Here is a 27,494-nt window from a genome sequence, read left to right as displayed (position 1 = left end):
GTCTGACAGCCCAGATCTGTACTCCGTTATTCCAAGGAGAGCGCGATGAACTTGAACCACTTGTTGGCGGGGTCCTGCTCTTGGCTGTTTTCCGTGGATCGGCACATAGTAGGCGCTCAGGAAGATGTTAGAAGATGTAGAAGGAGCTTGACAGCTCAGCCCTGGGAGTACCCGCTGCGACTCCAGCCCAGCCCGCAGGGCATCAGTTTTCCCAAGACCTCGGAAGGGAACATTTGCGAAGGGCGGACATCCCAATTCGACACAGGCATTTAGCGAACACATGGTGGCGGAGCCCCAGCCCTAGCCGAGTACACACTGGGTTCAATTCCGCTCTGCCGTGTTCAGACCGTGTGACTTTGGGCAAGTCACTTCATTTGCCAGAACCTCAGTTGCTCCATCTATAAAATGGGGATATTAACATCCACCCCAAAGATGTGGCTTAAACGAAACGCGGTGGCTTATTGTGGGTGGATTAAACGAAACAGCGTTCCTGATACACTTACTAAACGCCCAAGTATCGCCGCTCGTTCATCCCACAAGCGAGGGCAGTGCACCCGAACGCGATGAGGACCTGGACAAAGGCTCCTCGGTCCCAGTCTCCATGTCACCCACCCCTGGGTGTAGGGACCGACGGGTCTTCGAATGACCCTCGTCCAGCGAAACCTGAAACTGCAGTCGGTCACCTCGGCCAAGGTCGGTCCCGAAAGCAAGTATTCAAATACTCCGAAAGTGGCACGTGGCTAGAGCTGACATTTCTGCGTTTAACTTCCTTGATGTTTTACTCTTGTCAGCAAAGATAATTCGTTAGAAACTCCTAAATAAGACTTCTCGTCTGCGTCTTAACTTTTCGTATGAGCGAAGTTCACAAGACAGACCAAGATACCGGCGCGTGGCAGTCCTCCCGGGGATCCCGGCCCTCGGGCCGGCCCCTAACAATCCCCTAGTTCTCGTCCCCCACCCCCAGGCACGGAAGCCGCAGAAACAGACCTCCCCAACCCCGCCCGTTTAGACAGAGCCTCTTCGTCCTGGGAGCCCTCCGGATTCCCGTGTCCCGGCAGGACCATGGAGAGATGGGAGCTGCAGCCCAGAACTCAGCTTCCCCGACCTCCCCAAACTCCAGCCTTGCGGGGATTAAGGGAGTAAATCCCTGACGCCACAGACCAGGTCAAGGACAAGTTCTCCCCCGCCCTACTCCCTCCTCCTGGGCGGGGATTCACCCCCCCTTTCCCGGATGAAAGGTACTAAATAGACGCGAAGGGAGGGGTAGTGGCGGGCCCCAGCCCCTTGATGTTCCGGTTGAACAGGTGCTGGTGAAAAGGAGGCGGTCCCGGCGGAAGAGTCGGCCGGGGGGCCTGTGCCGAAGGGGGGACGGCCTCCTCCACCCTCAGTTCCCCCTGCCGGTTTTCCCCACTCCTCTCCGTCTGCCCCTCCCCCGCAGGAAGCGTTCCCGGCCCCGACGTCTTTGAAGTGGCGCTGAAGCCCCCAGGGCTGCCTTCTCCCCTCCGCCGCCCCATCTCACGCTGCGGGAGTGTGACCTTTGGTCCCTGCGGGCGTCCACCCCCCGCTTTAGGAAGTGTGGGGTGGGGTCAGATTTCGTCCCCCTTTCCCACAACGATCTTGGGGATGAAACCTTCGGGCTGAAGCCCCCTCACTTTTTACCCAGACCCAATTTCAGAGACTTTAATTCTTTGGGGGTGTTGTGTGTGAGTTTAAGTTGTGTTTGTGTGCGTGCATCGAGGTCAGGTGTAAATGTGTTATTCGTGAGCACTTCCGCGGTGTAGGCTCTCTAACTCGCGTGGGTCTCTAAGTGCGCCTGAAGGCTGGACTTGCGGTTTGTGCCCCTCTGGGAGGGGAGGGGAGTGTGGCTGGGTGAGGCTTAGAGTGAGTCTGTGTGTCTGCGGGTGCCTCGGTGTACCTCTGAAGGGTCCGAGTCCCTGTGCCTGCGCTTACGCCTGTGAGCTGGACCGGAAGCTCCCCGAGGGCAGGAATACCCATTAGTTCACGGCTCTATCCCAACGACTGCACACATAGTAAGCACTCAATAAATATTTGTTGAATGAACAAATGTCCGCGTGTAAGAGTGTCTACCCTCCAGGCAGGCCTTGGAGGAAGGAGCCCACAAGCGGTCAGCCGAAAAGCCCCCCGAACACCGAGGGGTGAGGCGCCCCACGTCGCTCCCGCTGCTTCGAGCCCCCCTTGCCCTGATCTCCACCTCCAAGTTTCCTTGGGGTTGAAGAACAGTGGTAGAGACGAAGACCTGGGCGGAAGGGGCTGGCGAACCCGAGACCCGGGACTGAGACCGAAGGGCAAGCAGATGGAGGGCTCAGGAGCGCCAACCGAGAGCCACAGAAAGCAAAAGAAAGAGGGAAAATGAGCGCGGAGCGAGCGAACGAAAAGCTCCCTACCAAGCCAGGCTTTGTTCCCTGAACCTAAGACTTTACCCGGCGGCGGGCGGCGGGCGGCGGGCGGGCCGGGAGCGAGCGAGCGGAGGCGCGCGGCCATGGCTGCCGCGGCCGGGCAGGGGGGCCGGGGGGGCGGCGCGTGAGCGGGCGGCGCGGGGCGGGCGGGCGCCCGCGATGTGCCACTCGGCGCCTCCCCCGCCGGGCCCGGGCTGTGCGGCGGTCGGCCGGCCGTGGTAGCTGGGCGCGCGGCGCGGAGGGGGCGAGCCCCGCGCGCGGATCTCATTGTTGGGGGGGGGGGCCCGTCGGGGCATGAGGGCGAGAGCACGGCGGGGGGGGCGGCCAGACAGAGCGAGCGAGGAGGAGGAGGAGGAGGACGCCGAGGAGGAGGAAGGAGGAGGCAAAGAAAAGAAGCGGCGGCGGCGGCGGCGGCGGCGGAGGAGGAGGGAGCGAGGAGGCGCGCGGCCCCCCGCTCCCTCCCTCCCCCCCTGACCCCCGACCCCCGCCGGCCGGCCCCCAGCCCCAGCCCCGGAGGGAGCTCATGGGAGTATGAAGGAGATGGTAGGAGGCTGCTGCGTATGTTCGGACGAGAGGGGCTGGGCCGAGAACCCGCTGGTCTACTGTGATGGGCACGCGTGCAGCGTGGCTGTCCACCAAGGTACGGGGGTGGCCCGTGGGGGGCGGCGGGACCCCGGGGGCGGCGTGCGCAGGGCGCCCCGGGCCGCGCCCTCCGGAGACCTCCCGAGGCTCGGGCGCCCCTCCCCCACCCCACCTGAAGAGAAGGGAGGCGTCGGGGGGCTGCCCCCGCCCGGTCCTGGAGGACCGGGTCAGGCATTGTTTTCTTGCCTATTGTTCCAGTCCCGCGCCCCCCACCCCAAGTTGAGGGAGTTTGGGGACAGTCTAGGGGGCCAAGGAGTGCACTCTCCGCTCCCCACACTGCCAGTGGCGGGGCTGCTAGGAGAATGTTTACCTGCGAGGTGTCCCCTCCCGCCCGGTTATTTTGGTCCCGGCTCTCAGAGGGAGAGGTCAAGGGGGGGTCATCCCCCCCTCCCGCTTCCGGATACTGGGAGGAGCGGAATTGGGAAGGGAGGAGATAGAGTCCCAGGGGAGAGGGGACTCCTAAAATCCTCCGGGGAAGAGCCGAGGATAGGAGAGAGGTTGCGCCGGGGGCCGGGAATGGAGAAGAGGGAGGTTTGGAGTTTCCCCCAACAGCACATGGTTCGAGAGTTAACTCCTTGAGGAATCTTGCCGAGGGCGCAGGCTGGCATCTCCTGCCTGTCTGGCACAGCCAGCTGTCCCCCACCACCACCACCCCCCCTTCCTGGGACAGCCCTTAATCCTGTAGCTGTGGGCTCTTCCCGCCACTCTCCTCTTGGTTACCTGCACTGCACCTGCCCTCGGCCTTGACTTTTGACCTGTACCTATTATAGTTAGAGACAGAAGACGAAGTCTCTAGACCCCTGACTTCCCCGCCTCTTCCATTACTGGCCCTTTAAGAAGTGCCCCCCCCTCCCATAACAACAAAACGTGTTTGACTTAAATGTGGTTCCTCCGATTTTCTCTATTCCTGATGATGAGGATCGGTCCCGGAAGGAGCTGGGAAACGGAAAGCTGGGTACAGAAAGGGCATGGGCGGAGGATCTTCTAGAAGTTTAAGGTCAAGGACTCAGACTTCCCACTCCTTCTTGGAGTACTTGCTTGTGTGGCTGTAAGCTGGCCCCGGGCTCTTGGGCATTCCTTGTGATCTTGCTGTCAAGGGTGGAATCCCTGGGCAGGGGAGCAGCCCCTACCCCTGCTGGAACTGGCTCTAGTGCTTTAGAACCACCCGTTCCCCCAGTTACTCTGGGAAAAACCGCTGCTGACAGATGTGCTCCGTGGTTCTCCTCCCTCATCCCCAGCTTGCTATGGCATCGTCCAGGTGCCAACAGGACCCTGGTTCTGCCGGAAATGTGAATCTCAGGAGCGAGCAGCCCGGGTGGTGAGTTTGAGACTCCCCTCTCCCCACCCCGGGCACCCGGGCAGCCCCTCCCTCCCCGTTAAGCTAGGGGACTCTGAGGCTGAGGCTGGGGTGGAACTGTCACAGAGGGCTTCCTGTTTTCTGCACACCTATCACCAGCCCCATCTCTCCCTCAGCTTATCCCTGACTCTGCCCCACCTCGGGCACCCGGCCTTTTATTTTGTTTGCTTGTTTGTTTGAGCCTTTCATTATGGGAAGTTTCCAACCTGCTCAGAAGTGAAAGGAATACTCTTAGGAACTTCATGTCCTCCTCACCCTCTTCCACGCTTACCACTCATGGCCAATTCTGTTTCCTCTGTACCCCGACACGTTCCCCAGTAGACGGCTTATCTTTTCATCCTGGGGCCCTCTGTGTGTGTTCAGGGAGGGCCCAGCTCAGCAGATCCCCCACCCCGTTTAGGTGAACCCACCCCCCCAAATCCCCGTGCCCCCTTGTATTGGCAGAGGTGTGAGCTGTGCCCACACAAAGACGGGGCATTGAAGAGGACTGACAATGGAGGTGAGGGGGATCCTGAGCCCCAGGGCTCATCTGTTGAGGTCAGCAAGGCGCCCTGAGCAGGGTCTGGGGAGGCAGGAGTGGACCGCGGGTGGGGGCGCAGTGCAGGGGCTGAGTTTCCCTTCCCTCCCCCGGCACTGAAGTCTGATGGGAAGGCCGTGGAGGAGGGAACTCTCTGCCGTTTGGGGTTGCGAGGGGTCTGGGTCTCAGGCTCGCCATCACAGCTGAGGCTGGCCCCACACCACCCCAGGCTGGGCCCACGTGGTGTGTGCCCTCTACATCCCTGAGGTGCAGTTTGCCAACGTGCTCACCATGGAGCCCATCGTGCTGCAGTACGTGCCTCATGATCGCTTCAACAAGGTCAGCAGCCCCCGCCATGCCCCATACCAGTCCCCTCCCTTGCCAGCCATTCTGGGGTCCCTCCAGCCCTCTCCCCATCCAGTTGATTCTGTCCACCTGACACTTCCAGGGAACCGAGGAGGTGGGTAGGCATCCTCCTCTGACGGAGGCACGCTTATGTTCTGACACGCAGTGAAAGAGCAGGCTGCCTTGCAGGAGTGCTGGCCGAAGATAGCGTGTAGGGAGCAGTTCATTCATTCATGCCCTGAACACATTTTACTGAGTGTCTACTCCGTGCCAGAAGCGGGGCAAGGGACCAGACACACAGTGTTCGTACCGCTTGAGACAGATGTGCTCCCTGCCCCGTGGACCTCACACTCCCGTGTGGGAAGCCTATCAATACCCACAAACTAGCAAATAAAGTCAATGCAACCTGTGTTGAGTGAAGAAAACAAACAAGGTGTTTAGAAAGAATACCCCGTGGGGGACTGCCTTTGCACAAAGTGGTCAAGGTGGAGACCTGGGGGGGATGAGGAGCCAGCCAGGAGGAGAAGGATCAGCATGTGCAAAGGCCCAGAGGTGGGAATAAGTTCATGATGAGCCAGGCAGACACAGTCCCCGGCCTTAAAGGGCTCACCCTCCAAGGACTGCACTATCCAATATAGTGGCCACTGGCCCCACGTAGGCTGTGTAAATTAGATAAACTTAAATACAGTTTGGAGATCCCATAGTGGCTCAGCGGTGAACGAACCCAACTAGTATCCACGAGGATGTGGGTTTGATCCCTGGTCCCACTCAGTGGGTTGAGGATCCGGCATTGCTGTGGCTATGGTGTAGGCCGGCAGCTGTAGCGCCCATTGGACCCCTAGCCTGGGAACCTCCATATGCTACGGTGTGGCCCTAAGATAGGTAAATAAGCCATTTAAAATGCAGTTCCCCAGTCACTCCAGCCACATGTCCAGTGCTCCCTAGCCTGGGCGGTCGGTGGCTGCTGTATCTGACAGTGCCGTGTAGAACACGTCCATCCTCCCAGGAAGTCGTTGGGGAGCCCTGACCTAGGATCACGGGGAGAGGATGGGATTGAGGGGAGGAGGCCAACGGATCCCTCAGGTAGAAGGCAGGAGGGGACGTGTGTGCCGTGTCCTGCAGACGTGTTACATCTGCGAGGAGCAGGGCCGGGAGAGCAAGGCAGCCTCGGGAGCCTGCATGACCTGTAACCGCCACGGATGTCGACAAGCTTTCCATGTCACCTGGTGAGACCCCTGCCTGCCCTGCCCCCACCCCACAGGGTCCTCTGGGACCCCCCGGCCAGCCGTACCCCCCCCCCTTCGAGGTTCGCCAGGGATGGCTGCCACATGGGCTCCTTCCTAACTGCTGGCTCTTTGGTGCTGATGGCGATGCCTTTCTTGGCTGGTCTGGGCTTCACCCTGGCAGGGGTCTGGGAGGGTTCGAGGGAGGCGGCCCATGTGGTTTGAGGCCATACCCTTCTCAGGCTGACCTCTCTCGGTTAGTGCCCAGATGGCAGGCCTGCTGTGTGAAGAAGAAGTGCTGGAGGTGGACAATGTCAAGTACTGTGGCTACTGCAAATACCACTTCAGCAAGATGGTGCGTTTCACCGGCCAGCGCGCGAGGGGCTCAGTCAGCCATGGTTTAGAGGGGGTGGGCCCCGGGCCAGGCTGGTGGCTGGTGCCTGGGGCTGGGAGGACAGACAGGGAGGGAAGTGTGTTCCTGTCCTTGAGGAGCTCACCAGCAGATGAGGGGTAAATTGAACGAGAGTCCAAGGGGTGTGAGTCAGAGCTGAACTAAGCACTCCATCCCAGAAGACAGCTCAGACCCTGCCCATCAGAGTCTGGGAGGCTTTAAGGAAGAGAGCATGGAAACTGAGCCAACATTTGAGAGCCAACAAGAAGAGCCAAGGTCTGTGAGGCTTATTGTCTCCCAGCTTCTATGTTCATCTCTTTACTTGTTCTTTCATGTGATTCTCCCAACAACCCTAAGAACTAGGTGTACTGCAGCTTCCCATTTTACAGATGAGTAAACTAAGACCCACTGAGGTTATGTCACTTATTTCACAGCTGGTGTATGAGATTCAGAACAGTCTGAAGCTCCTTGGAAGCCTGCCAAGCAAAGACAGAGAGAAAGGGATTGCAGGCAGAGGGATTGGCATGGACAAAATCCTGAGATGAGAAAGAGCAGCAGGACAGGGTGTTTGTTCAGAACGAGGCAGGAGATCAGATGGAAAAGCTCAGGCAGGAGTTCCCATCACGGCTCAGCAGGTTACAAACCCGACTGGTATCCATGAGGATGTTTGTTCAATCCCCGGCCCCGCTCAGTGGGTTAAGGATCCAGCATTGCTGTGAGTTTCTGCGTAGGTTGCAGATGAGGCACAGATCTGGCGTGGCTGTGGCTGTAACATAGGCCGGTAGCTGTAGCTCCAACTCTACCCCTAGCCTGGGAACTTCCTATGCTATGAGTGTGGCCCTAAAAAGAAAAAAAAAAAAAAAACTCAGGCAGGGTCCCAGCCAGACTTGCTTCTGGCCCAGGTTCAGTGCCCAAGGAGAGGCAGGAGAAGGGGTACTAACTCACGTTTGTGGAGAGACCTACATGTTCCAGGAGCTGTGGGGTGTTCTGGAGAGGTATGCTGTGGCCTGACTAGGAAAGCAGCTTGGACCTCACCCCCAGGCCACAGGCTTGTAAGGCTGCTTGTAAGCAAGAGGGTAACATGATCAGATTTGTTTTTAGGAAGATTACCCTGGCGGCCACTGTGAAGCTGGATCCCGAAGAGCCGAGGCTGGCGGCTGGGAGACAGCTGGGGGGGCGGGGATGTGGCTGGATTCTAGAACCATATCTAGGTAGATTTGTCTACATGTAAGGGTGGCTGAGAAGGAGGAGTTGAGGGTGGCAAATAGGGTGCAGGCTGTCAGTGCTGGGTGGATGGGGCTTGAGTACCTGAGGGTGCTGTGAGCAGGTGGTGCAGCGGGCCTCTGTAGAGCCAGCATGTGTCCTGGTCTGCCCTGGAGAGTCCCAGGTGGTGCCTGCTGCCCTGGTGTAATTATTATTATTATTATTTTTTTTTTTTACTTTTTCGGGCCACACCTGTGGCATATGGAGGTTCCCAGGCTAGGGGGTCAATCGGAGCTGCAGCTGCCAGCCTACACTACAGCCACAGCAACGCCAGATCTGAGCCTCGTCTGCAACCTACACCACAGCTCACAGCAACGCCGGATCCTTAACCCACCAAGCAAGGCCAGGGACCAAACCCTCAACCTCATGGTTCCTAGTCAGATTTGTTTCCACTGCACCACTTCGGGAACTCACCCTGGTGTAATTATTGATAGCTCCCCTCTTCATTTTCATATGTGTCCTGGTTTGGATCATAAGTCATAGGGTGACCTTGTTTCAGGGTTTGATATTGACAAGGTAGAGAGCTCAATTTGGTTTACAGGTGCTGCCAAGGGGGAATGTTCAGATTTGGTGTCTGTGGGGTCCCCAGGCAAGGGCAAGGTAGTTGTGGTGGCCCCAGGTGTATAAAGGTGGGACTGGACTTGCCTGTGCCCACCAGGGTAGGGTGGCTCAGGCGTGAAGAGAGCCATGAGGAGGGGAGTCCAGAGCTCTGCAGGGTAAGAGTGGTGCCCACTGCTGGGTAGCAATTGGGTCAGACAAGGTCTGAAATTAGTCCTTGAATTTGACAGTTGGGAGGTACTGGGTGACTTTAGAAGGAATAGCTGCTAGTCTAGGACAGGTGAAGCCATCAGACCAGGCAGGGGGCAGTTCAAGTCCCCGGGTGGGAGGAATGGCAGCACAAGAGTTGTTTTTTTGGTTTTTGGGTTTTTTTTTTTTTTTGTCTTTTTAAGGCTGCACCCATGGCATATGGAAGTTCCCAAGCTAGGGGTTGAATCGGAGCCGGCCTACACCACAGCCACAGTCACACCAGATCCGAGCTGCATCTGCAACTTACACCACAGCTCTCGGCAATAACAGATCTTTAACCCGCTGAGCGAGAACAGGGATCGAACCTGGGCCCTCATGGTTCCTAGTCGGGTTTGTTACTGTTGAGCCACAGCAGGAACTCCTATTTGGGGTTTTCTTACAGATATTTACTCACCTCCTTCTTTAAAAGAAGCAGGTCCTTTGGGGCAAAAGGAACTATTGTATTTGGTGGGTGGCCAGGAGCAAAGGAGAAAGGTGATGGCTGGAGCAAAGTGTCTGGAGGGGAGGACAGGCTACGGGGAGCAGGGGAGCAGGGGCTCCCGTGAGGGCCCCCCGACATCCTCCACCCCAGGGAAGGAGGTGGAGGTGGGCTGTGGCCCAGGGCCTGAGAGGAGCCAAGAAGGTACCCTGGAAAGGGGCGGATGGAGAGTAAGAGGCTGGGGCCCTAGGCTGCCTCCATCCACGCCTTGCGGGCACCAAGATGCCCCTGCCTCTTTGGGGCCTCAGTTGCTGAATCTGTGCACTGGCTAAGCCAGCTGGGGAAACTAGGATTTCAGGCAAGAGTGCTCTTCTGTTGAGCAGAGGTAGCATTAAGGATACATGCTCCTCTGGAGTTCCCGTCGTGGCGCAGTGGTTAATGAATCCGACTAGGAACCATGAGGTTGCGGGTTCGATCCCAGGCCTTGCTCAGTGGGTGAAGGATCTGGCGTTGCCGTGACCTGTGGTGTAGGTTGCAGACGCAGCTCGGATCCCGCGTTGCTGTGGCTCTGGAGTAGGCCGGCGGCAACAGCTTTGTTTAGACCCCTAGCCTGGGAACCTCCATGTGCCGCGGGAGTGGCCCAAGAAATAGCAAAAAAAAAAAAAAAAAGACCAAGAAAAAAAAGGATATATGGTCTTCTTAATGACAGTGGCGGGGAGCAGGGTGGCAGGGGGGCTGGCCCCCAGGATCACCTGACTTTGGAAAACTTTCCCTAAGCTCATGAGAGAAGGGCTAGGCAATTCCTCTGGATTCTCTTCCCAGAAGACATCCCGGCACACCAGCGGGGGAGGCAGCGGAGGAGCAGCAGGAGGAGGGGGTGGCACAGGAGGAGGTGGCAGTGGCTTCATCGCTGGCCGGAGAAGCCGGTCCGCCTCGCCATCCACCCAGCAGGAGAAGCACCCTTCCCACCACGAGAGGGGCCAGAAGAAGGTAAAATCTTCTCCATCTGCCTTTCCTGCCCACCCTCACAAACACCTGCTGCTTTGAAGAGATACCACGGGTGTCCCCAAAGCCTTAGCGCCTGCCCCCTTTCCTTCTTCGGACGCCCCTCAGAGCCCAAGAGGGGGCTGAGGAAGTGACATGGGAGGGTCACAGAGGGCGAGGGGAGGGCCTGGCTTCCCTGGGGTTCTTTGTATCTGAGTGGTTCCTCTGTGTCCTGCCCATGACATGACAGTGTCCCCAAAGACCCTGACAAGTGGCCCTGTACATATGCACACGTCACCAGAGTCTAGCCCTGTGTCAGCCCAGTTCATAAGTGTACATGCCTGTGTCCCCTCGTGCCACATGTCGCAGTGTGCCTGGCTCTGATCCCTCGGCACAGCTCTGTGGCCCCCGGGGAACACCCTTGCAGGTGCATGCTCACGTGTGGGCTGCTCTGTCACCGGCATGATAGTGGGACAGGCTATTTTTAATAGGCAGGGAGCATGGGGGGGGTGGCTGTTAGCTCTCAGAGGAACCTGCCTGAGCCACTCCTGTCCAGCCAGAGTCCCCCAGTCCCTCCTTAGGGGGAGCTGGCACCCACCAAGCCTCATCGCTGAGCGGACTCTGTTCCCCAGATGTGTGTGTCATGTTTATCCTCACCCAGACTGTGCCCCAACACCAGTGTCCGGTCACCTCTTCCTCCCCAGAGTCGAAAGGACAAAGAACGCCTTAAACAGAAGCACAAGAAGCGGCCTGAGTCACCCTCCAGCATCCTCACCCCGTCTGTGGTCCCCACTGCTGACAAGGTACTGCCACCTACACCCAGGAGGGATGGCCACAGCAGCGGGAGGGAGGTGTGGTGTGGGGATCTGAGCGAGCACCCCTGGGAATGCCCTGGAGCTTGAGGTTAATATGCCTCCACTCCCCGATCTAGTCTGGGCAGGGCTTCTGCTCCTCAGCCCCACCTGTCAGCGACTAGCCAGGAGGGGCAGGGGTACCACCCTGCCTGCTGGCTGCCAGATGTTCACATCTGCCTCTGTCCAGAGGGCCTCAGCACCTGGTTCTCTGAGTTTCTGGGGCCCACGTCCCCAGAGATAGGCAGAGAGGACCCCTTCACTCTCACCCCGTCCCGCATCAGGAGGCTGCCCAGAGCCCGCTGCTCAACCAAAAGCCCAGTCCGTGCAGGTTGAAAGGACTGAAAAGTACGGCCCATGGTGGCTTGCGGGCCAGGCCCGTGGACCACACCCTGAAACCCCTCCTCATCCCCCTCTCCCCGTAGGGGCATGGCATGTCAGGCAGCATCTGCATAAGCACCCGGCAGGCCCTACTCAAGGCCAGGGAGTCACTAATCCAAGCCAGAGCAGCCCGCCCTCCCCATGGAAGGAGAACAGGGGCCCAGAGACACTGCTTCCTCTTGCTGCCACTAATGCCCCATTCACCTACACTGACCTCAGGAGGTTGGCAAAGCTCTGGGCATCTTAGCAGGAGGCTCAGGTATCAGGTTTCCAGGGTGATGTTGCTATGGCAACTGCCCCAGTAACCCTCTCCCCCCCACCTGCTGCCCAGGGCTCACCTGGAAAAGCTTGTCATCTGCGCCCTCTGACCTTTCCCCAGGGCCTGCAGGCAGGTGGAAAGAGGGAGCCAGAGATCTAGAAGTTACCCCCTGTGGCTGGCATCCTTTTAGATGTGACAGAGCATTCTGCCCATCCCCCTCCACCCACCCCAGCATTTCAGCTACCCCTCCCCCTGGCCCCCTCTCTTCCTTGCTCTTAGAACCACATCTGGCTCCCTTCAGAACTCCAGCTGTTGAAAAGAACAAAGAAAAAGACAGAGACGAGGGCCCTGCCCAGGAAGGGGCAGCACAGGGTGGCTGTCATTCTCCTCTCCATCCTTCCTCCGGCATGTGTTCATTTACTGGATACCTGAATGCCACCAGGAGGAGAAGCCAACCCTGGCAGTAATACAAAGTCCTAACTCACCACATGCCAGGCTTCCTCTGGAACAGGGGGATGGAGGGGATGTGTAGAGATGTGTTCATTTAATCCTGAAAATAATCCAGTGAAATAGGTATTTTATTAACCCCATTTAATAAATGAAGAAACCGAGGCCCAGAGAAATTAAGTAATTTGCCTAAAAGTGCACAGCTAGTGGGTAGTGGAGTCAAGATTTGAAGCCAGGCAGTCTGGCTCGGCCTGTTCTCTTAGTGTATCACTAGCGGCCACCGCCATCAGAATCCTCATCATTATCCACCGTCTGCTGTGTGTCTGGCGTTAGGTTCCTGGTAACTCTGCAGATAGGCATAATTAGCCCCATGAGGACACTGGAGCTCTGCGAGGTTGAGAGACCGCACAACGTGACACAGCGGTAGAGCCCGCCCAGCTCACAGACCGTGGAGCCCATGCTTTTCGAACCACTGTCTCCCCGCCTCGGTCATGGGGGCGGCATGTCTCAGTACAACGTGGCAACTGTTGATGTGGCTGATGTGCCCTGGAGATAAGAGCACAGGGAGTTCCCGTCATAGCACAGTGGAAACAAATCCGACTAGTATCCATGAGGATATGGGTTCGATCCCTGGCCTCACTCAGTGGGTTGGGGATCCAGCGTTGCGTGAGTTGTGGTGTAGGTCGCAGACACGGCTCGAATCCTGTGTGGCTGTGGCTGTGGCCGGCAGCTGTAGCTCCAGTTCAACCCCTAGCATGGAACCTCCATATGCTGTGGGTGTGGCCTTAAAAAAAAAAAAGAGAGAGAGAGAGGACACAATGTTCCACCCCAGGTAGCTATAGGATGACTTCACAGAAGAGGGGCCTTCTAAGCTGGGTTTTGAAGGGTGTGACATTTCCCAGGAAGAGGAAGGGCAGGTTCTCCTGGCAGAAGGCTCAGAGGGCTCGGCACGGGAGCTCAGGTTGTCTAGGGAGGGAAGGGCGTATAGTGGCCAGAGAGTGGGGTATCTGCCAGGTGGCTGCAGCTGGGGGTGAGCAGGGAGTGGCAGTGACTGGAAGGCCCAAGAATGGGGCCAAGGCCACCCAGTCTCCTTGAGTCCTTCCTCTCTGTATACACCACTTTCCTACACGCATCCAGCCCTCTTGGGCCTAAGTATCTTTTTTTTTTTTTTTTAATTTACTTATTTATTTACTTTATTTTTTTTTTTTTTGCCCTTTTTTGTCTTTTTAAGGCCACATCTGTGGCATATGGAGATTCCCAGGCTAGGGGTTGAATCGGAGCTGTAGCCGCCGGCCTACACCAGAGCCACAGCAACGCGGGATCTGAGCCGTGTCTACAAACTACACCACAGCTCACGGCAACAGCAGATCCTTAACCCACTGAGCAAGGCCAGGGATCGAACCCGCAACCTCATGGCTCCTAGTCGGATTCGCTTCTGCTGCGCCACGACAGGAACTCCATATTTTTATTTATTTTTTATTTTTTTATTATTCAATGCGTGTATTACATTTATAGTTGTACAATGATCATCACAATCCAGTTGTATAGTATTTCCACCCCACACCCCCAGCGCATCCCCCCACCCCCCGGGCCTAAGTATCTTTTAAATGACCAAGGAAATGTTACATCCGTACAGACTCTGACACCCTTTTCATGTCTCCCCTGCCTAAGGTGAAGGACAGACAGCTTTCTGGGTTCAGAGCTCCCAACTCTTCAGACCCAGAAGATACAGAGCTCTCCCTCCCACACACACACTACCTCCTTGCCCAGAGGTCCTTCCTGAGGCTAACTCTGGGCTCTCCGGTAGATCCCTAGGTCCTGGGTCCTCCGCTCCACTCCTAGGAGCTGGCCTCGAGCCTTCCTCTCTCCTCCCTCCCTCAGGTCTCCTCCTCGGCTTCCTCCACCTCCCACCACGAGGCTGGCACTCAGGAGACTCCTGAAAGCAGCAGGGACTCAAAGGGGAAAAAGTCTTCCAGCCATAGCCTGAGTCACAAGGGGAAGAAGCTGAGCAGTGGGAAAGGTGTGAGCAGCTTTACCTCCGCCTCCTCCTCCTCTTCTTCCTCCTCTTCCTCCTCCTCCGGGGGGCCCTTCCAGCCTGCAGGTGAGTGTGGGCATGCCGCAGGAGGCTGGGAGCCCGACAGTCTTGGGCCCTGAACTGTACTAGCAAGGGCCTCTGCATGTCGGTTTGCATCTCATTTGCATCTTAAAAGGGTTCAGTTTACCATGGGGGAAATCCTCTCTCCCTCTTTGGAGCCCCTCCCTACCTACCCCCCCCCCCCCCCGCCAGGGCCCCCACCTCTCCAACCCCGGGGACAGTGTCCATTACCCCCAGCACATGTGCTGCCAGGTGTCATTCTGCAAGCACCAACAATGTTACCTCCTGTAATCTCTCTAGTCACCCGTGAGGACAGTAGGGTGGGAGCTATTCTTCTCTCACTTTATCCCAGGTGGGAAAGCTGCAGGGGTGGGGCCCCCTCACGCCAGGACACAGGGAAGGTGACAGAGCTGGGACAGGAAACCCAGCGTCCCCCTCCTTGGACCAGTGCGCACTGAGAGTGCGAGGGGAGGCGGGCTCTGGAGCGTAGCTGCAATCCTGTCTCCCTCTCTGCAGTTTCGTCCCTGCAGAATTCCCCTGACTTCTCGGCCTTCCCCAAGCTGGAGCAGCCAGAGGAAGACAAGTACTCCAAGCCCGCCGCCCCTCCCCCTTCGGCCCCCCCCTCTCCCTCAGCCCCTGAGCCCCCCAAGGCTGACCTCTTTGAGCAGAAGGTGGTCTTCTCTGGCTTTGGGCCCATCATGCGCTTCTCCACCACCACGTCCAGCTCGGGCCGGGCCCGGGCCCCGTCCCCTGGGGACTATAAGTCTCCCCACGTCTCGGGGTCCGGGGCCCCCACAGGCCCCCACAAACGGATGCCCACACTGAGCGCCGCCCCCGTGCCTGCCGAGGAGACCCCCGAGACAGGCCTGAAGGAGAAGAAGCACAAAGCCAGCAAGAGAAGCCGACACGGGCCAGGCCGTCCCAAGGGCAGCCGCAACAAGGAGGGTGCCGGGGGCCCGGCTCTTCCCTCCCTGCCTGGTGCCCAGCTGGCTGGCTTTACCGCCACTGCTGCCTCACCCTTCTCCGGAGGTTCCCTGGTCAGCTCTGGCCTGGGTGGTCTGGCCTCCCGTACCTTTGGGCCTTCCGGGAGCCTGCCCAGCCTGAGCCTGGAGTCCCCCCTGTTGGGGGCAGGTTAGTGACCCCTGGGGATAGGGGGTGTCTCAGGGCCCAGCCAGTCTGATGAGGGAACAGGCATAAAGATGCAGTTAGAAGGAAATGTCATAGAAACTGCCCCAAAGGACAAAAGATGGAGGTGACGGACACCTCTGAGATGCTGCCCCATACCTAGCTTCTGCATGGTTGTAGTAGGAGAGACGGGGTTAGACTGCCAGTAGGACTTAACCAAGTTTTGGTTGAAGCAATGGGAGCTCTCCAGGCCTGGGCAGGGCTGTCGAATAAGCAGGCGTGTTAAGCAGATGCCACCCAGGCAAGAAGTGACAGCTTTACAGCAAGAGCGTTAGACTGGAGTGTGGCCAGATCCTGGGGAGTATCCTCCTTGGGGAGAGGCTGCCCCGGCCCTCTGACTGAGGAGGGGCCCCGGGGAGTGGTGACCGGAAGCTTCCCTCTGTGTCCTTCTTGTGCCTGTAGGCATCTACACCAGTAATAAGGACCCCATCTCCCACGGTGGCGGAATGCTGCGGGCTGTCTGCAGCACCCCCCTCTCCTCCAGCCTTCTGGGGCCCCCGGGGACCTCGGCCCTGCCCCGCCTCAGCCGCTCCCCATTCACCAGCACCCTCCCCTCCTCCTCTGCTTCTATCTCCACCACTCAGGTGAGGCCTTACTCCTGGGTTCCTCCATCCCTGGGCAGGTGGGGGACAGCCTGCCAAGGACCCCGGCTTTCCATGGGAGTTTGAGAGATTGGGCTTGATCACCACCAGAACTTCTCCCTCTCTCTGGTCCTCTCTCCTCCCCAGCACACCTGGTCCCCTCCACCCCGCTGCACACAGTTGTGCTCTAGATCCAAGAATAACCACCAGGCTGGACTCTACCTCCTTTCCCTCAGGTGTTTTCTCTGGCTGGCTCTACCTTTAGCCTCCCTTCTACCCACATCTTTGGAACCCCCATGGGTGTCGTTAACCCCCTCCTCAGCCAAGCCGAGAGCAGCCACACAGGTATGTGAGTCTCTGACCCTATTCCCCTTTCTTCCCAAAGGCCTGAGGGGCGGCTGTCACCACCTGCTTGTCACCCCAGGAAGGATGGGGGGGCATTCTGGCCGCGCCCTCCCTCTGGCCATTGCCCACCTGTTAAAAAAAAAAAAAGTTCCACACACAACAAACCGGGGTACACGGTCACATTAAAACCCCACGGGGGGTGGGGGCAGGGCAGAACAGGGCAGAATTACTACTGCTGCGTCTCATAGAAGAAAAAGGCCAAGAGATGAATGACTTGTCCAAGGCAGTTGAAGTAGAGAAAGGCAAAGCTGCCGCTGAAATTCTGGCGCGGTGGCTCCACGCTTAGTTCTCGCCGCTGTTAGCACAGCTCCCTGCTGGCCTCTTAGTGAGTCCCTCGGATCAGCACCACTTGGGCAACCCGCCCTCTGGGTATTTAGGAGTTAAGGCGGGGGGTCACAAGCGCCCCAGCCTCTCCCTGGAGAGTCAGCCCGGGCCCGGAGAGCTGATTGGTGCAGAGATACCACCTGGCTGGCTGGGGGCGGGGCTTACCAGTCAGGTAAGCCTTAAAGGGACCAAATCTGATTCCAGAGTTTAGGACCCTACAGAGTAGGTGACTTTATTTTCCAAAATCCAAATTGGAATTTTGTAGCCCAACAAAGGATTCTGCCGTCTAATTTGTGAGTCTATATAAAGTTGATTATATAACAAAATACAAAACTGATTATATAACAGCTACCATAATTAAGGGCTTGCTGCATGGCGCCCAACCGTTCAGCTTAACCCTTCACATTTATTACCTTATTTTAATCATCATAAGAATCATTTCAGAGAGGTTAGTTTCAAGCCCATGATCACACAGCAGGCATCAGGTCCGAGTTCAAGCCTGGACCGTCTAGGCCCCAAATGTCTATAACTTTGAAGTTATAAGTTTTCTTCCAGGAGAGAAGTTGGGCAGCCTGCCTGACAGTAGCCAGGCAGCGGGAGCCTTTCTGCCTAGCGAAAGGGGAAGAGATGAGATCTCATGGCTTTGCCTCCCAAGGGGCTGGGTTTCCAAGCCAGTGCTCCCAGCGCCTTAAGAACCAGAACTGCCAGTCTGGGGTTAGGAGAGCCTGGGGAAAGGGATGTGCGGTAAGGTCCCAGATCCCGCACCCACCTCCCAGAAGGGGACTGTGAAGCCGATGGCACTCCTTCCTCTCTGATCCCTGCCCCCCTTCTCCTTCCAAGAGCCAGACCTGGAGGACTGCAGCTTCCGGTGTCGGGGGACCTCCCCCCAGGAGAGTCTGTCTTCCATGTGAGGGAGGGGGTGGCGGCTTGGGGGAGGGGCTGGGAGCGGGGTGGAGGGGCCTTAAGGATGGAGAGGAGGGAGGAGAGGCGGGCGAGGGTAGAGGGCGGGATCCAGAGGGGCTGACTGAAACCCCTGAGGCGGGAGGAGGGGGACAGGGAGACTGGAATGGAGGAGTGAGGTAAGTCTGAGCCCGGTTTCCCTTCCGACCCCAGGTCCCCCATCAGCAGCCTCCCGGCACTCTTCGACCAGACAGCGTCCGCACCCTGTGGGGGCGGCCAGTTGGACCCAGCGGCCCCTGGAACCACTAACATGGAGCAGCTGCTGGAGAAGCAGGGCGACGGCGAGGCCGGCGTCAACAGTGAGGAGGGGTGACGTCGGCTGGGGGGCCTGTACTAGGACCCCCAGACTCGGCCACCGTTCTCCCCGAGCCCCCCCGATGTCTGTAAAGTCCCGCCCTCGGCCCGGTCCTCGCCTTAACTCTGGCCAACCCCTGGCCTTACCTTTAACTCTGCCAGGGTCCAGCTCCGGGCCCCGCCCCCTCTTCGCACAGCTTTTGGCCCTCGCCACCTCCAGGCCCTTACCTTCCTGAGCCCCAGCTTCCTCCCGCCCCTTTCCTCCCAAGCTCTAGGCCTCCACCCCAAGCCTCGGGCCCCACCCCTGGCCCTCACACCTCTGGCTCCCCAGGACTCACCTGAGTCCCTCGCTACCCGGCGCCGCCTCTTCTAGGTCTCAGTCTGATTTTCTTCGCCAGGCCCCGCCCTCGTGGCCCCGCCCCCAGCCCCGCCCCCAGCGTCGCCCCGCCTCCCCAGGCCCGCGGGGCTCAGGCGCTCTCGCCTTCTGTCTGCAGTCGTGGAGATGCTGAAGGCGCTGCACGCACTGCAGAAGGAAAACCAGCGGCTTCAGGAGCAGATCCTGAGCCTTACGGCCAAGAAGGAGCGGCTGCAGATTCTCAACGTGCAACTCTCTGTGCCCTTCGCCGCCCTGCCTGCCGCCCTGCCTGCCGCCAACGGCCCTGTCCCTGGGCCCTATGGCCTGCCTCCCCAAGGTAAGGGGGTCCCACCCAGCCCCGGTGTGGGAGCCTCTCTGCTGTGCAGTCAGAACGGGCCCTGACTCCAGCCCCTGACCTCCTTCCCTTATTCCCTTCCCTCAGCCGGCAGCAGCGATTCCTTGAGCACCAGCAAGAGCCCCCCGGGCAAGAACAGTCTGGGCCTGGACAACTCGCTGTCCACGTCTTCCGAGGTGGGCGCCACGGGAAGGGGCACCAGAGGCGGGCAGGAGGGGGGCGGTGCAAGGGCCTCCTAGTCCCATCTCCACCTTGCAACTATTGGAAGCTGGGCAGTGAAGTGATTGGCTGAGCAATGGGTTCACTCGTTCACTCAGGATCCATACATTCCTTCTTTAAATAAGTAATAATTAGGAGGTGCCTACTTAGGGCCACTGGCTAAGTAATCAGCAAAACGGACACAGTCCAGCTCCTGAAGATAGGCTCCATCCAAGAAAATCAATAATTACAAACCGGGGAAAGTGCTAAGTTGGAAATAATTTGAGGACCATGAGAAAGAATGGAGAGTTGGATGCTTCTCCAGATACAAGGCGGTTAGGAAAGGTTTCCTTGAGAAGTATGTGCGAAGAGCTTATTACAGTTCATTATAGCTGCACACAAATTAATCCTTGTGTAATTGGTGGTGGTTGGGGTAGCAGTTGCTATTGTTATGCTGTGGTTATGATTGAAATCGAGCAAACTGGGTTCTTGTTTTTCCTATCACTTACTGTGTGACTTTGCAACAACAATCATCATAATAACGCACATGAATTGCATCCTTGCCCTTGGTCCTGTCTGGGGCTAAGACTTTTAAAGCGGTGGTGTGTTTAGGCGTCACAATAACTTTTTGGAATAGGTGCTATTACCCCCAAGTTATGAGTGAGGAAACTGAAACAGAGAAGCCACCCAAGCCATTGCATTGTGGACGTGGGATCTGAGCCCAAGTCTTTCACTCCAGCCGCTTGCAGAGTTTCTTAGCCTGTCTAGGAACCAGTGGTTTCACCCGTGAAACAGAAGTAGCAAAGAGTTCTCCTGTGGTGCAGCAGGTTAAGGATCCAGCATGGTCACTGCAGCAGCTAGGGTCACTGCTCTGGCGCGGGTTGGCTCCCTGGCCGGGAAACTTCCACATGCCTTGGGGGCGGCCAAAACCACCCCTCCCCCCCAGAAACAGCAGTAACCAGTTAGTACAGGTCAAGCGCTGCATCCTGGGTCTGGTTCACTAGGTGGTCACTACCGATGTCCTCACTGTTTAGTATTAAACAAGCATCATGAGGGGTTCCGGGCCCCCAGGAAGTGATTTGTGACCATGATTTGTAAAGGCTATTTGGATTCTTAGCCTTTGTCCCTGAGCCTTGCTTCTTCCTCCTGGGTGGCTCTGCCTGGGGGTAAGGTGGGGGTGGCTGTGCGCTGTGAGAATGCTGATGGGTGCTGGGCCGGGGGCCAGAAAGGTCCTGCTGGCCCCCTGCCCCTCTGACCCCTCCCTTCCCCCTCCCTCCCCAGGACCCACACTCAGGCTGCCCGAGCCGCAGCAGCTCGTCGCTGTCCTTCCACAGCACGCCCCCACCGCTGCCCCTGCTCCAGCAGAGCCCTGCTACTCTGCCCCTGGCCCTGCCTGGGGCCCCTGCCCCGCTCCCGCCCCAGCCGCAGAACGGGCTGGGCCGGGCACCCGGGGCAGCGGGGCTGGGGGCTATGCCCATGGCTGAGGGGCTGTTGGGGGGGCTGGCGGGCAGCGGGGCCCTGCCCCTCAATGGGCTCCTGGGGGGGTTGAATGGGGCTGCCGCCCCCAACCCTGCGGGCTTGAGCCAGGCTGGCGGGGCCCCCACGCTGCAGCTGCCAGGTTGTCTCAACAGGTGAGGGAGAGCTCAGCCTGGGGGAGGGAACGGGGAGGCTGGCTCTGGGAGGGACTCCCCAAACACCCACAGTCCCCCCAAAGGAAAGCTGTCCTCTGGTCTCAGCGGGCGTAGAATCTCATCACCTCCTGGCCCCAGGTGCTCCCTAGCCGTTGGATGGTAGCGCCCTCTGGATGGTAGCTCTCCAGGGACAGAATCGTCAGCTGATTTTTTTGTAGCCAGTCCAGGTTTTCCCTCTGGGAGAGTTCTTCCATCTAGTGTGTTTCCCTCCCGTTGTCCTCTCCAGGCTCAGTCTGCTTCTCTGTAGTCCTCGAAGAGCCTACATCCCTGCTCCTCTCCACCTGGGTCTGAGGGAGTCGGCGGGTGGGGGAGCAGTGTGGCCCTGTCCCTTCCCATGGTCTGTGTTCTGTCCCCCTGCCTCAGCCTAACCGAGCAGCAGAGACACCTCCTGCAGCAGCAAGAGCAGCAGCTCCAGCAGCTCCAACAGCTCCTGGCCTCCCCGCAGCTGACCCCGGTAACGCCCCTCCCTTCCCGGCCCCGCCCCTCCCCGGCCCCGCCCATCTCAGAGGGGCGGGGCCTGGCCCCTGCGGAGCCTTGTGGGGGCAAAGGGGATGAGGGTTCCCTGGCCCCCGGGGAAGGGATGCTGTAGCGGCCGCAGGTCACTTCCCCATGAGAGGATCTGGAGCGTGGTGGGTCCTCAGCTACTGAGCTTTTCCAGTTCCAGCCCCAAGGCTCTTCAGTCGGGGAGCTTCAGGGTCTGCGTGGAGAGGTGGCTGAGCAGGTGAAAGACAACCCCTCAACCAGAGACATTCCCTTTTGGGTCTTTCTTGTGTGTTGATTTCCTTTGGAGTAGAGGAATTCTGCCTTACAGAAAGGGGGTTGAAAAAGGAGAAAAATATTCCTTTTCATATAAAAAATATTAGGAGGGTACAGGAGAAGCCAGCTCAGTTGGTTACCCACAGAGGCCAGATGGCAGAAGGGGGAAGAGCAAGGTTTCTTACTATAAGCCTTGATAAATTATTTTGGGGTTTGGAACAGTAAAAATGCTCTGCCTTTTTTTTTTTTTTTCCTTTATTCTTTGGCCACCCCGTGGCATACAGAGTTCCCCTCTGGGGGTCAGATCCGAGCTGCAGTTGTAACCTATGCTGCAGCTGTGGCAACACTGGATCCTTTAACCCACTGTGCCAGGCCTGGGATCAGTCCTTCGTCCTGGAAGTTCCCATTGTGGCTCAGGGGTAACATATCCAACTAGTATCCATGAGGGTGTGGGTTCGATACCTGGCCTCACTCAGTGGGTTAAGGATCTGGCATTGCCGAGCTGTGGTGTAGGTCGCAGACATGGCTTGGATCTGGTGTTGCTGTGGCTGTGGTGTAGGCTGGCAGCTGTAGCTCCAGTTAGACCCCTAGCCTGGGAACCTCCATATGCCACAGGGGTAGCCCTAAAAAAGAAAAAAAAACTCCTGGGTCCTGGAGCTGCAGACACCAGTGATCTTGTAGCGCCACAGCTGGAGCTGTGCTTTGCCTTTTGAAAGCAAAAGTAAAGGAGCCTTCAGTTAAAAAACAAACAGACAAAAAAGAAGGAAGCTGAAAACTATTGACCAAGTTCAGTGTTTTTCAACTCAGGGTCATACTACTCCTGAGGACCTCTGTGGTTGTCATAGCAACTGCAGGATTGATTTAGGGAAAGCGGTGGGGCCGGGGATGTTAAACCTCCTGCTCTTGGCCGCTCTCGCCCCCCCCCCAGCTGACACACACTGATGGTGTGCAACCGAGGTCTTGTCCAGATGGGGAGACCAAGGCACAGAGTGGGGAGTTAAAGATGGAACCTTGACTGTCTCCCAGGTCTCTTGCCTCGTGGCCCTAGCGTGATGGGATGGGGCCCAGGCCAAGCAGGGCAAGATGACCCTGGGACCACTGGCCAGCGAGCAATCTGGCCCCCTTGCAGGAACACCAGACTGTTGTCTACCAGATGATCCAGCAGATCCAGCAGAAGCGGGAGCTGCAGCGGCTGCAGATGGCCGGGGGCTCCCAGCTGCCCATGGCCAGCCTGCTGGCCGGAAGCTCCACCCCGCTGCTGTCTGCGGGCACCCCCAGCCTGCTGCCCACAGCATCTGCCCCACCTCTGCTGCCCGCCGGAGCCCTGGTGGCTCCCTCCCTTGGCAACAACACAAGTCTCATGGCCGCAGCAGCTGCAGCCGCAGCAGTAGCAGCAGCAGGCGGACCTCCAGTCCTCACTGCCCAGACCAACCCCTTCCTCAGCCTGTCGGGGGCGGACGGCAGTGGCAGTGGCCCCAAAGGAGGGGTGAGTAAGACAGGCCATCCTGTCTCCCTTTTCCTGGCTGGGCAGAGGTGGAGCATTAGAAGGTACATTAGCAGAGGCATCATCAGAAGGAGGAAGAAAGCGACCCCTGGGTGCCCGGCTCTAGACCCCAGGGCCTCTGCCAGTGCGTAGGTGCCCTCCCCCCACCCCCACCCCCACCCCCACCCCCAGGGCAGGTCCAGGAAAGATCCACTCTGCGCATGGGCTAATAGCAAAAGGACTAATGAGAAGATGGTGTTCCTCTGGGAAGACCAGTTAGAAAAGGCTGTCTCCTCTCTGATTGGACCATTTAGAAAAAAGGTGATGCTCTGGTTGGGCCATCTCAGGAAAGACCCTCCCTCCTTCTGAGGGCAAAGGGCCAGAGCCCGGGTGCTGCTTAACTGGCACCTGCCTGCTTAGCTGCCCCCCGACCCCCACCCCAACACACACGCACAAGTTGACCCTAGGGTCCCAGAGCACAGGCCCTCACTGCCCCTTCCTTTCTTGACCCAGGAAGCTATTCTCAGCTGGGTGTTAGGGCCTGACACCTCCCAAACCCCCAGCCTCCCATCCTCTTTTTCCAGACCGCTGACAAAGGAGCCTCAGCCAACCAGGAAAAAGGCTAACTCCACCCACGCCCCTGGCAGACCCCCCCCCCCAGTGGAGGGGCAGATCCTGGCCTGAGGGGTCCCACCCTGGAGCAGGGAGCCTGCGTCCAGACACTGGCGAGCCCTGGCCCAGAGCATGTGCTGAGGCCTGGGGAGTGTGGGGTGCTCCTGATGCCAAGAACTGAGACCGAGTGGGGAGCTCCTTCCATCTGGCCCCCTCCGCCTCTGCGCTGGCCCCTTTGTGCGGGGCTCAGAGGGAGGACAGGCTCCAAGCCCGCCCAGGAGTTCCCACTCTCAGCGAATGTTTTGAGGTCCCCCGGGGAGCAAAGTGGGCCATGGCCTAGGTGGGGGGTTGGCTGAACCCGCCACATAAAACGGATCAGCACTTGAGTGGGAGACGTGGGGGGCTAGGCCCTGGGTCTGCCCCTGCACAGAAGTCTTTTATGGAAGAAGGGGGGTGGCCCTACCTGACCTGCAGTTTCTTCCCGACGTGGGCAGATGGCAAGTGGGCTCCCTTAGACTGTTTGTCGCTGGGCCCCTTCCCCTGACCCCTCCAAGGGTCACAAGCTGAGCTTGTAAAAGCCCGCAGGCCAGGGCGCTGAGGAAGGGGCGGGATGGCATCAGATTCGGCCCAAGCCTCCCTCCCTCTGGGGGGGTGGGCCCCAGTGATGGGCCGGGGGAGGGCGGCCAGCCCCCTCGGTGCCCTGTCCCTTGTTTGCACTATTGGATTTAGGAGTGCCGAGGGGGGAGATGGAGCTGCCTGACTCAGAGAGCGTGTATGCGTGTGCGCGTGTGTGTGTGTGTGTGTGTGCGCGCGCGCGCGTGCGCACGGGCGTGCGTGTGTCTGTGTGTCTGTCTGTCTGTCTCCCTCCCTCCCCCTGGACCCTGGACAGCTGAGGGCAGGGACGGGAGCAGTGCTCAGATGAGGCAGTATCAGAGGGGCGCTCCCAGCCCTTGTTTGCACCCTCTCTCACCTCACCAACTTTGGTCCCTTTCTGGGGCCGCTTAACACAAACCAGGACAGTCCTCCGATACTGGAGAGTGACTGGGGGCTGGGGGCTTTGAATCAGGGTAATATCCTGCCTTTCCTCCCCCGGACTCCACGTGGTCTCCGTGCCCCTTAGCGCTCCCCTTCCCACCGACACTCAGTCCTGCTGCCCGGGCACAAGGGGAGTCCCAGGGATTGGGGGACGGAGCCAGGGGGGTAAAGTGCCACTTCTTTTAATGAAAACCTCCCTCCCCAAATTAGCCGGCCTGCCTCCCTGCCCCCCCCCCACCAACCAGGGGAGACTTGAGCTTTCGCTGACCTAACAACTGTCCCTTCACCCCCCAGCTATCCGCCCCACCCTCCTCGGGGTATAGTCGGCACTTCTCACCTAAAGAGTCCCCACCTGCCCAGAGGCTTTCCTAGTGGCCCAGGCTGAGGGCTGGCAGGACAGCCAGGAGAGGGGCGAGGTGGCGAGGTTGAGGCCTGTCTGTCTGGGCGCGCCCTGGGGTCGGAGCTGGGAGGAGTGGGGCCAGCCTCCCTGAGGCCCGCGTCTAGTCAGTCTGTTTGCATGTGTGGATTTGTGTGTGTGTGTGTGTGTGTGTGTGTGTGTGTGTTTCTGTTTGGGTTTTTATTGTTGGTTCTGGGTTTTTGTTTTTTTTTTTTTAAATAAAGAAAAGAAGATGTGTATATTTTTGGCAACGACAGAAACGTAGTGCAGATATATTTTTGCCTGTGCTGCTCAACTGGTTTTTTTCTGATACTGAAAATAATATTAATATTCCTGTTGATAAGACTTTGTAAGATGTTAGGGAGCTGATAATGGAGGGGGTGGGTGGGAATCCTTCAGAGGCAATTTCTTAGGCACTTGCAAGGGCTTGGGGGGGAGGGGGGAGGCAGTCGTGATGACCTCAGAAATACTCACTTTTCATTAATGCTAAATATCAGTTATAAAAGGGTAGGGTTCAGCGTTTTCTTCATCTTCATCTATTAAGCTCTCTAACTCCCTGCCCTCAAACCACTGAAAAGAAAATAACCTTCAGAGATTCTTAGAAGAGTTGCTCATTCACACCCACGCCCTTGCCCAAGGCCTGCCCACGCAGAGCTGAAGTCAGCTTCTGTTCGGGGTGGGGAGGGGAGTAGATCCAGGAGAGGTCCCGGGAGATGACCCAGCGCACCGGGACCGGCCCCCCAGAGTCTGGGTCTTCATCTCCAAGAGCCTCCGTTTTCTGACTTGCCCCAGGCTGGGGTGTAGTGGCAGGTAGGCAGGTCACATTTGAAGAAGGGACCCAGGCTGGGTCTGGGTTGGTGCTGTCCCTCGGTTTGGGGGCAGGGGGCATGAGAGAGGTGGTACATTTCCCTCTTTTGAGGGAGCCCTGTCATAGGTAAGGTCAGTCAGGAGCACTTCAGGAGAGAGTGGGGTCCCCGGGCAAGGGGTACTGCTGCCAAGACCCCACTCCCCGCTCCCAGCATCAGTCCCTTTTCCTAGGATGAATTTGGAAGGGGAATGGGATGCAGACGTAGAGATCGCTCTGTGTAGGGGAGAGGAAGGATGTGGTTTGCAGGGCGGAAGTGGAGTTTTGAAAAGCGGAGCGGAGCTTAGTATTTATTTCATCACCCTCAGCGTGGAGGTGTGAGTGTGGCGTGCATGCAGAGCCAGTGTCTGGCCCTGAGGTCACAACTAGTGCAGGAATGTCAGAGCTGGAAGGCACCTGCCTTTAGGGGTTGTTTGAGCCAGCGCCTCGCTTCACAGGTGATAGCTCCAAGCCTAGGGGGGGCAGGGGCTCAGGGGCAGAGCCAGGACCCTCCCTCAGGACCCTGGCCTCCTGGTCCTTGGCTCTCCTGCCCCGCTGCACTGCCTCCGTGTGGCTGTCCGTCTGTCCCTGTGTGTGTGAGTGCCGTGTGAGTGTAGGGCTGTGCCCGAGGTGGGGGGCATCTGTGAAGCTCTGACTGTCTTAGCTCAGAGCTGATGGATCCTCTCCAGAGACAATGACACTTTAAAGGTTGCCTTTTCTTCTCTAAGTTTTTTTCTATGTGTATGTGAGTTTTACCCCTCAGACTCCAAGGTCTACTGCTGCCTCCAGGCGCCCTTACCTTGAGGCCGATGAGAGCACCCCTGCCCACTCAGGTCCTGAGTTCTAGGGAAGTCCTCCTAGGAAGGGCCTTGGCAATGAGGGGAGCCAGGGAAAGAGAAAGAGCTGGCTCTGAGAAAGGGTGACTCTCTCTCTTCCCTTTCCCCAACTGGAAATGCAGACGAGTTTTCAAAGGCACAGGCTCCCCCTGCCAGCTTCTAGCATCTTCCTTGGTGTGTGGTGGCCCAGAGTTAGGGGTAGGCAGCTTGCTCCCAGTTCTCCTTTATCCCAACTTATTTCCCTGGGGACAGGTGCCTGGAGGGATTCGGGTCACTTCATGTCTGGGAATTTGCAGAAAAGTGGGGCACCTGGCTCCCTCCAGTCACATCAATGCAGATTAAACGTGTCTGGCTCCCAACCACTTGGACTTGATCTACTGAAAAGCTGGGGCCCGAGGGGTGCCTTCACTGCCCTCTGTTCACTTCCTCCAGCCCAATCTGGGACTTAGGTGGTGGGACTGGAGATCCAAACCCTGGCTCCCACGGTGTCCCCCTCTTCCATCCCAGCCTGTCTCAATGTAGCAGACCCTTCCTAGGGGAGCAAGGAAGGGAAGCCACAGTTTGCAAACCCAGGGGCTCCTTTTTCATTCTTTTCTAAAAGCCTCCTTTATATCCTCAACCCAAAAGGCAATGCCCCTCCCCTGCCACCTCCAAGCCTGGAATTGTGCATAACCCGGATCTTGTATCTTTGTATAACGGATGTTATTTGTACGAAGGGCAGTTCGTAAACAGCACTTGTTCTTTTAATAAAAGAATGTTTTACAAAAAAAAAAAAAAATCCAGAGA

At 58.0% G+C, this 27,494-nt stretch overlaps 1 protein-coding gene across 4 annotated transcripts; it reads left to right on the top strand.

The window, feature by feature from the left end:
* The first annotated feature begins 2,876 nt into the window (after window positions 1–2,876).
* MLLT6 (MLLT6, PHD finger containing) lies at window positions 2,877–27,494 on the top strand. 4 transcript variants are annotated; one of them, XM_047758777.1, is made up of 20 exons: window positions 2,877–3,057; window positions 4,298–4,377; window positions 4,861–4,915; window positions 5,163–5,272; window positions 6,401–6,504; window positions 6,763–6,856; window positions 10,206–10,370; window positions 11,069–11,167; window positions 14,184–14,403; window positions 14,914–15,528; window positions 15,985–16,166; window positions 16,400–16,508; window positions 17,733–17,799; window positions 18,006–18,151; window positions 18,641–18,838; window positions 18,944–19,032; window positions 20,336–20,685; window positions 21,109–21,199; window positions 22,631–22,987; window positions 23,569–27,494. In XM_047758777.1, the coding sequence occupies exons 1-20, from the start codon at window positions 2,949–2,951 to the stop codon at window positions 23,608–23,610; spliced, it is 3,282 nt and encodes a 1,093-aa protein (XP_047614733.1). In that variant the 5' UTR covers window positions 2,877–2,948; the 3' UTR covers window positions 23,611–27,494. The 4 variants fall into 4 exon arrangements, with proteins under 4 accessions (XP_047614733.1, XP_047614734.1, XP_047614732.1 ...); XM_047758778.1 differs by having other exon boundaries at window positions 10,203–10,370; window positions 14,184–14,322; XM_047758776.1 differs by having other exon boundaries at window positions 10,203–10,370.

This window comes from Phacochoerus africanus, chromosome 14, assembly GCF_016906955.1.
Source record: "Phacochoerus africanus isolate WHEZ1 chromosome 14, ROS_Pafr_v1, whole genome shotgun sequence".
Classification (NCBI taxonomy): Eukaryota; Metazoa; Chordata; class Mammalia; order Artiodactyla; family Suidae; genus Phacochoerus; species Phacochoerus africanus.
This window is presented reverse-complemented; position numbering and strand designations above follow the sequence as displayed.